The sequence below is a fragment of the Amborella trichopoda genome, chromosome 2 (assembly GCF_054954075.1).
Source record: "Amborella trichopoda isolate Santa Cruz 75 chromosome 2, AtrichopodaSantaCruz75HAP2 v2.0, whole genome shotgun sequence".
NCBI classification, from domain to species: Eukaryota; Viridiplantae; Streptophyta; class Magnoliopsida; order Amborellales; family Amborellaceae; genus Amborella; species Amborella trichopoda.
In genome coordinates, this window is record NC_142337.1 from 57,861,043 (window position 1) to 57,870,805 (window position 9,763).

The window sequence follows — 9,763 nt, forward strand, 5'->3', positions numbered from 1 at the left end:
CCTAATCTAAGCATATTAAAAATTTAAAATAAATATTATATTTTATTACTTTGTATAAATCTGAATTTAAGAATTGTGTTATTTTTTAGAAAATGAATTAATTCTTCATTTCGTAATTTTAATTTTAAAAAATAAGCCATTAAGGTTTTATTAATTTTTTGCTTTTTAAAATCTATAATTAAGGGACCATTTATTCCTAAAACTACCATAGTTCTTACTTTTAGATTTTTATTTTTGAATGAAATTCCAATGGTGAAGATTGGTTGCTTGAATTTTTTAATAGAATTCCAATGGCAAAGATGTCTTTGTACGGTAGAGCTTGATTTTGTAAAAAAAATATTACTCCTCCTGGAAACTATTGTAAACCACCCAAATGCTGATGATTTATCTGAATCTGAAAAGCTGTGGCCTGAAAGACACCATCTAGGTTTGTAAACGAACCACCCGAATTCTCATGTTTATCATCCGAAGATACTATTTCATGAAAACCCATCTTTTACTCAAGGATAAAAATTTGGACCTTGTCAAATTTTAGTGCCCTCTTCGAAAAATTATATTACAAAAAAATAGAACTTTTTAAAATTAAGAAATACATAAGCTTACCTCTAAAATATAATCCTACCTCTAAAATTTACACATACCAAGTAATAATGGATTATGACACACGATAAGCCACCGATAAAAAAAATCCTCAAAAATTACAACAATCACTTCCCCTTTATATTATCTGTACGGTTATAATTGACCCATTGACCTTTTTCTTAGAATAATTTTTCATATTCAAATTCTAATTTTGTTGGAATCTTGCTCAAAATTATTAATAAATAAAATTTATAAAAAAATTAATTCAAACTTTTTTAATTTTTAAATATTGTGTGATTATCTAAATTAAAATTATTAAATGTAGCTTCTTTTAAATTGAGAATAGATTGAAAATATGATATTTGTTTTAATTCTCATTGCATATCTATGTAATCTCTCATTGCAATAAGATGTTATTAGTTGAGTGAAGACCTATTGCATATCAAAATACTATTTCATTGCATGTACTCTATGGCAAATATACCAAAATATTTATGCCATTTCCTATTTAATTTCTACCTGCAACGCAGGTAAACCCACGTAAACCCACTAGTAGTAGATAATATATCTGTCAAGGGGCATTTATAATTACGTTTCCAAATGGATGCACTTCGTAAAGATTACTATATATTTGGAGAGTAAGTTACAACTGAAGTTGATGGCGTGGCTGTTAGACCTTTTGCTCCCTCTAATGACTTGCAGTGTTTTGTAATACAAAATAGGTTTATTGCATATCTACTATTTAGACACACTTCATAAATGTGTCGGTATTCTGTATCAGGGAAGTTATCATCAGACTTTGAAGACCACGTGTCAGTCTTGTGTCTGAGCGTTCAACCCTTCTAAGTATTGATACATGTCAAGACACGAGAAAAAATGGAACCACCTGTGTAACACTGATTTAGGTGTCCATGCATGCAGCATATGAATTTCTTCTCTCTACTGATCTCTCTATTTTTTGCCTGGTCTACTTTGTTATTTGACCTTTTTTTCAAATTTTTTAAGCCCAAAATCTTTGTGCTCTTCCATTTCAAAAAAGAAAAAGAAAAAAAGTTGTGCTTGTCTAGCTCTTGCTCGTGCATCCTCCATTCTATGCTTCCTCTGCATTTGAGGTGGTTTTGATGATGGACTAGAGGATATCTGGAAGGCTTCTATATTACGGCACCAGTACTAGGAAATTGCATAAGTTTGTTGCAGCCTTGCACCCTGAGAGGCCTTTTGTTGATGATGGTAAAAACTATACAAGGCAAAATATGCTTAGGATGTGGGTATCAATCGGGAGACCTACCTACTGATTAAAGACACGAGGGAGATGACCTTCCTAACTGAAAATGAGGCCTTGAGAATCAAGATTTTTTCCCTTTGTGTGTGTGTGTCCAAAGAAATGTTGGCGTAGGCCCACTAGCGCATAGCTACATATGAGCCCAACGGCCCATATTCAATCTAGGCCAATCCAATGTTCATGATTGGATGTTGTATTTTAATTTTTTTACTATAAATTCAATTCATTTGATATTTTTAGTGTGTGTTATTTAAATATAGGAGAATCTAATAAAAATATCAAAAAAATAATTTGTAAAAAATAAATTTACCGAATTCCTATCGAAACTTTATAGGGGTATTTTGGTCTATTTATATTTTACGAATTATTTTTTTAATATTTTTATTAGGTGATCCTTGATGAGACGAATAGACGCTTAAAATTTAATGTGATTTAGACTTATAGAAAAAAATTAAAATTAAAATATGAAATGAGGTCGTGATCATTAGATCGGCTGTACTTGGGCCGTTGGGCTCATATATAGCTGTGAACTAATGGGCCTACACCAGCATTTCCCATATATATATATATATATATATATATATATATATATATATATATATATATATATATATATATATATATATATATATATATATATATATATATATATATAGGGTGCGGTTTCTATAATGTTGCGACCTTAAACAATCCAATTAAGGTGCACCTCCAAATGTTTTTGTAACATGTAATTTTCGTGTAAAAAATTATATATATATATATATATATATAGGGTGCGATTTCTATAAGGTTGCAACCTTAAACAATCTAATTATGGTGCACCTCCAAATGTTTTTGTAACATGTAATTTTGGTGTAAAAAATTATTAGGATTATCTCAAAATCTATTTTTATATCTAATTATAAAATTTTAAACTTAAAAATGGCCAAAATCAAGGAGATCTATAAATATATGAAAATCTTGAAAATGGACAGTCTAGGTAATGTGTTGCAAGATGCACTATTTCTGGGACTCAAAAATATTTTTTTTTTTTTTTCATATTCATATATCTCGATTTCGAGATGATCAATTAGAGGGTTTTTCAACATTAAACTAACATTTTTTGATGGATTTTTGAGGTGCATATGTAATTCTACATTTTACGGTTGCAACCTTATATAAACTTTTTCCATATATATATATATATATACACACACACACACACACACATTTAAAACTGTTAACGCTATTTCTACTTCAAGTTGATTATAAATAACTTCTATTGAAAATAAAGTTCATCGCAAAGTTCTTGGTGCATGTTTTATGTTACCTTTGTGAACAACTTCAAGGGCATGGTGGATTTCATCTAATTTTGATTACCGATAGAAAATCAGATTTTGACGACATTCTTCATGTATCTTTTGAGCAGGAGAAAGGCCATGCTGTTTACACTTGTGAGCTATGCCAGAAAAATGGAACTGGGAACCTGTTATTGCCATTTGAGGGCAGTGTCGATCTTTCACCATCAACACCTGATGGAGCAAATAGTGTAGAATTAGAATTAACAAATCGGTGTGATCCGACCTCAAATGTGACCAACGTAGCTGCAGAACATAATGGTGAGGTCTGTATATACTTGTACAAAAATCAATGGATTGAAGTATGAAACCTTTCCTAACCCTGAACGTTCTGATTTTTATGATTCTTACCCATTTATGGATTTTTTATATAGTTGGGGCTATAGTGCTCTTGTCATTTTAGGAATTTCTCTGCGAGGTAGTTATTGGGTGAATTTTAAAACTTTTGGGGTGTCTTTGGAAAATTCATTGGTAAATCTTGAGAAAAAGTCAAAATTCAGAAAAATGAAAAATAGTTTCTTCCATTTTTGAAGAAAGCTTCTATGAACTTCTATTTTTCCTTTTGATAACTCATCAAGTGATGAGTTCTCAACTTGCATTTCCATTGAAAGCTTTATTACATTTAAGCTAGTTTATTTTTTAATAAATTGGGAATAAAACATTATAGGGGTTATTATCACAATGCGAATTTGAATATATCGAGACTCTTTGGGTTTTCAGGACTTTATGGTAATAGTTTTTTGAATGTTTTTCAGACACGCTTCATATGTAGCAGGCTGCAAAAAAAACTTCGGATTCTTTGCCTTCATGGGTTTCGACAGAATGCTTCAAATTTCAAGGGTAGAACTGCCTCATTTGCTAAGAAAATCAAGCGCCTCGCAGAATTAGTATACATAGATGCGCCGCATGAGGTGCCTTTTGTTTTCAGGCCACGAGCCTTCTCTGATCAAGGTCCCCCTCTTGAGAAATGCAACCGAAGGTTCGCTTGGTTCATTTCACCTGAATCTCACGCTCTCAAGGATGAAGCTGAAGAACATGAAGGCCCAAAGTGGGTTCAAGCCGATGAGCCCTTTGATCCACTTCAGTATGAGAAGCAAACTGAGGGGTGGGAAACTTCATATGCTTATATTATGGAAATGGTTCAACGACTGGGCCCTTTTGATGGGGTATTGGGTTTCTCACAAGGAGCTGCCATGGCTGCTACTCTCTGTGCAAAGCAAGAGAGGGAAAGTGAAGGCCAGTTGAGTTTTGGGTTTGTGATATTGTGTTCGGGTTTCCTCTCTCCTGTGAAAGAGTTGTTTCAGGGCCCCCCCATCAAGTGCCCCTCGCTTCACATTTTTGGTAGTGAGAGAGGAAACGACCGGCAGATAACACATGCTGTGAGTGTGGAGCTTGTGAGCATGTTTAGCTCAGATACTTCAGTTTTGTTGGAGCATGATTCAGGTCACATTATCCCCACACGACAATCGTATATCGATCAGATTAAAGCCTTCCTTGATGAGGGAGGTGTGCCATGATACAATTGAAAACACCCCAAAGGTGTATCCACCATCCCTTTTTGATGATGGACACTGGCATTTACCCCGGTAAGAAGAATGGACCTGTCAGTATAACATGGATCGTATCATATGCCCTAGGCCAGTGTACTATTATATAATTTGGCTTCTATGTTTGGGGCATCATCATCATGGTAAAGGTGGATGATGACCCTCATCTTCTTGATGGAGTGATATGGGATTAGCCCTGGGGCATGGGCTTCTCATTATCCCTCGCATTGGGCTTGCAAGACTATAAGAGGAGAATGTTGTATCGTGGTTTTAGATAATGTGATGGCGACGCATTTGAAGTAAATGATCTTGAAAATGAATTATTCTATCTCGGATCTTTTAGATTTTGACAATTTTGTTTGTATGAATTTGTTATTTAATGTTTGCAAAAGCGGTTGTTTCCGTGGGGACACCTAATTTGGGAAAAGGTTTATACGAGGTTGCAACCTTATACTAGAGAAGTAAGGTGCATCTCAAAAATTAGAGTAGCAAGTAGTGTTTCGTTGAAAAACTTTTCAATCATCTCAACCTATATATATATATATATATATATATATATATATATATATATATATATATATATATATATCCAATGATTTCAATTGTATTTTGTAATTGAAATTTAATTTTTTTTTCAACAAATTCAAATCATTAGAAATTTGGAGTGTCTATTTTTAAAAAATAGTGGAATCTGCTAAAACTATCAAAAAAAATAATTTACATAAAATAAATTGATCAAAATACCCTTGAAAAGTTGTAGAGGTATTTTGGTCAGATTAATTTTTGCGAATTAATTTTTTAATATTTTTATTAGATGCACCTTGATGAGAAGTGTTGATTTTTCAAATTTTATGTTATTTGGATTTCTATAAAAATATTAAAACTATATTATTGAAATACAGTTCTGACTCTCAGATCGATTAGGATTTAATTTGAGCAGGTGGATTTATACTATTTCATCAGCTAGTGGGCTTAGCATCTTATATATATATATATATATGCAATGATTTTATGCAACAATTTTATAGTGATATGATGTAACAACTTTAAAAAACCATCTTATGGCCATTTGTTTGATCCAAAATTTGAAATATACACTTTTTTCATTTTAATGAACAATCACAAAAAAAGAAAAAATTGAAAACACAACTTAGAAAGTATTTTTTTAGCCCAATTAGCATAGACCGTTTCATTTTGGTGAGATGCTTAGATCTGGGCCATAGAAGGATTTTTATATTTCCGTTATTTTTGGATGACTTTATTATCATTTGATGAAGAATGTTAAAAAAGAAAAAAATTATTTTGAGTTTATAAAAATTAAGATCTTGAAATTCATAAAAAGAATGGTCTAGATTTGGTTTTGGAAGGGATTCATTTTGATCATATCTAGGGTTCAAATTGAATTTTTTTTTTAGGGGGATTGATTATTGAGATGAAGAGAGTGTGTATGCAAAAGTTGAGGTCTTACAAATACTACAAACATGACTTTCTAGAAGTGTCGTTGTATTATACTCTGATACAACTGTTGCATTGGATCATTGCTCTCTCTCTCTCCATCTCTCTCTTGCTATATATATATATATATATATATATATATATATAAACTATCAAATTTGAGCCCACTTGGAAATTTTAGTAATAGCTTTAAAAATTACTTTCTTCTTTAATTATAAAATTTAAAGCTTTAAAAATAGTGTGGATCAAGCATATCTATGAAAATCTTGAAAATTGATGGTAAAAAAATGTGTTATAAGATACACTATTTCCCAAACTTGAAATTCATTTTTTTCTCATGTGTATGTATCTTGATGTCGAGATGATCAATTTAATGATATTTGAGCATCAAAACAATCTCTACTAGTGAAATTTTTGAGGTAGGTTTTAATTTAATTGTTTTGAGTCTAGGCTCTATATAAACTTTTTTCATATATATATATATATATATATATATATATATATATATGGGATGAGGTTGATATAGGGTCTAGCTTTATGAAAATAAAATAAAACTTCATTTCAAATTTGCATCGAAAAGAACTTTCAGCATCGATGAATGGTCAGATTTTGACCATATAACAGTCTTTTTTCTCGTTAGTGTTATAACTCATACAAATGAAGTCTTCAATTCCATTTGAATCAGTTAAGTCTTCAAGAAAGAACCTTAAAAAAGTTCTTAAATAGCTCTTGTTATTTGTTGAGAAGCCCAAACAATTAGGGCACAATTGGTAATTTTACTTCAAAGAGGCCTTCACAAAATGTTATAGACGTCTTTGCTTGTTCAGGATTCGAAATACTGAACAACATGTTCGGTATTTGAAGTGAGGAAGGTATTGCCTTGCTGGCATAAAATATCCCTTATTGTTATTCATTTCAAATACTAAAGCAGGAATATTTGTACTTTTAATTTTGTATAAGCAGGGATATTTGTGTTATCTTATTAAGTCTTTTTTGAAGTTAAATTTGAAAGAAAGACCTAAATGATCTTTTATTGGAAAATACATTTTTTTTTTTCACCCTTTTCTTTTGGTAAAAAATCACTTACATGTCGTCTTTATTATAATAAGATAAATTTCAAAATAAAATCAACATAATAATAAAATCAAGATCTTAACAACTTGATGCCATTGAAACAACTATGCACTATGCTTGAGAATAAAAGATAAGATTGCAAAAAACAAAAAGAAGAGTGCCGGAGATTACCTTAACCGGGCTTATTACACCCTACATCGAGTCACCACTATCCGATGGCGCGGGATCAACGGTCTAGCTTTAATTTCGAACCAGAAAAAATTTCGGCCAAGCCACACCAATGGAATATGAATCTCTTTGATCACAAACTCAAACCCTAAGTGAATTCTCTTAGCAACCTAGTTTGAGAGAAATGGATTTTCTTTTTGCTAAACCCTAAAACCCTTATCCATAAATCCATATTTGAGAGATAGGGGAGAGAAAAACTTCATAACCTAAACCCTTTAGGTTCTTTCACAATGTGGGAGAGAGAAAAAGATAACGTGTAAAGATTTTGGATAGAGATAATATCTTTTTTATAGGCTTGAAAATGATTAGCGCTTTTTAGTGTTTTCCTTGGCTTGCCTCTTGTGAGATTGAACATAGACTGTTGATCAAGGGTGACTTGTGGGGTGAGAGATTTAAGCCATCCATTTCATAGATAGGTCATCAACATTATGGAAAGTGCATAGACCATTATCCCCATTTTCTTAACCATTTTTCTATCAATAAAAATTACATAAATTAAATCTAATTAAAATATTATGCATTCCATAATCTTTCACAAAATATTTCAAAGATATATCAAGTCAATATACACTTTCAATATTTGATCAATATATGGTCAAAATATTCCATATCTTATTTGACCACTTGTCATAACATAATATTACCAAAACATGAAATAACCTAAACTCCAAGAAAGAATCCAATGGGTGGGGCGTGCCACCCATGTGTGGCACATGTGAACCCCACCCACTTGACACATGGTGGCCCCATGTGCACTATGGGCCTCTCCATGATATTTTATATAATTTTAAATTATAAAAAAATACTAAAACATTATTTGAATTTTATAATTTTGTAAAATCAATATCTTCATTTTTATAAGTAAAAAAAATATAAATAAAATATCAAATGACTCATAAAAATTCAAATAATAATTCTAAAATAATTTCTATTATAAAATAAACATAATTAAATTAACTTGATGGGAAATTGATCCATATGGTTAAAGAATTTAATCTGCAATCATGGGGCACTCTACCTTCAACTGTGGATTACATACCACACTTGTCTTATCGAACCGACTCAGTGTTTCCCATGACCCACAGTCCAAGCAAGGGCTCATTAGCGGGTCACCAAAGTCTGACGGTTGAGCCAAGGGGTCGCAATCCCACTCTGTGGATTATAGGTCCTCCCCTAGAGACAAGTCAAAGTCACCAAGACCTTATGCAACCACAACTCTATGGCGCATAAAGGTATCTCTCGCACATGCATACGCTTCACCCTAAAAAGTGGATTTCTGGCTTTATCGAACGATCTATCGATATGCATGCCATGTGATGGTATTGGATAAGGTTTTGGCCCTTGTCTCTGTAGGCTACCATCACACACAATGGTCGCACAATCCCTCGGCTCATTCATCCGGGTATGTTCTCCTACCTCATCAAGGGCTAACCCATAAACCCTCATCGGTTTGTTCTTCATGCCCAATTAACATGGGTTTTTCCAAACCGACTGGCCTAGATCGTTAAGCACAGATCAGTATCAGCAAACCATCGTTTATTTAGTATAGTCCACGAGGGACCACATTCCCACTGAGTTCATGTTCCACTATGTCATTTCATTTTACAAGCATTCATAAGGCATTTAAAGGCCACATAAACCCAACAAAATTACCAAAATATACCTAATTATTTGGGTTTCTCAATACCAATTGGGGATAATTTAAGAATTCTTTTTTTGTTAGGACATATCTCTTTGAGATAAAAATTTTAAAGCAAACTCTGAAATATAATTTGTGAACATCGGGCACTTTTAGTGATTTTGTAAGGGGTTTTACCCCTTAATTGATAATTTTGCCCTTTATCTTTGGTTTGTTTTGATGAGGCATGGCTAACCCCAAATTTCAGGCTAAAGAGACTTGTAGAAAAATAACAAAAAAATTAAAGATTGCCTACCAATGCTGATCATTGGATCATCAAAATTGAATTTTCGGGCTATCTACACCGGATCTCGAGCTTTACTTAGTGGCTCCACATAAATATTTGAATTTCACAATTATCGCAAGGAGCAGTTATAATTAAAATGTGTCCATGGTGCAAAATAAAGCCCTGCTGGACAGACTCCTATCTCAACATGCAATGAAAAAAGATCACCAGCGATCCAAATCTGAGTTTAATTTCAGAAAATGTGAAGTTGGAGAGAGGGGGACATGAAGAGGGTGGGAGGCTTGGTATACAGATGACGCATTTGAATTTGAAAGACATGGTTTTGGAAAACTG

General features: G+C 32.5%; 1 protein-coding gene across 5 annotated transcripts in view; it reads left to right on the top strand.

The window, feature by feature from the left end:
- LOC18431292 (rhodanese-like domain protein) overlaps positions 1 to 5,076 on the top strand; it is a 31,893-nt gene extending 26,817 nt beyond the window's left edge. For 3 of the 5 annotated variants that reach the window (XR_016049774.1, XM_006841417.4, XM_088858858.1), the window contains 2 exons: positions 3,273 to 3,467; positions 3,957 to 5,076. Coding sequence is in view for 3 of the 5 variants with exons in the window: in XM_006841417.4 (XP_006841480.1) it covers positions 3,273 to 3,467; positions 3,957 to 4,718 (957 nt within the window). In the remaining 2 variants the exon portion in view is untranslated. The remainder of the gene's footprint in view (positions 1 to 3,272; positions 3,468 to 3,956) is intronic. The other 2 variants (XR_016049775.1, XM_088858857.1) reach the window with 1 other exon arrangement.
- The last annotated feature ends 4,687 nt before the right edge of the window (positions 5,077 to 9,763 follow it).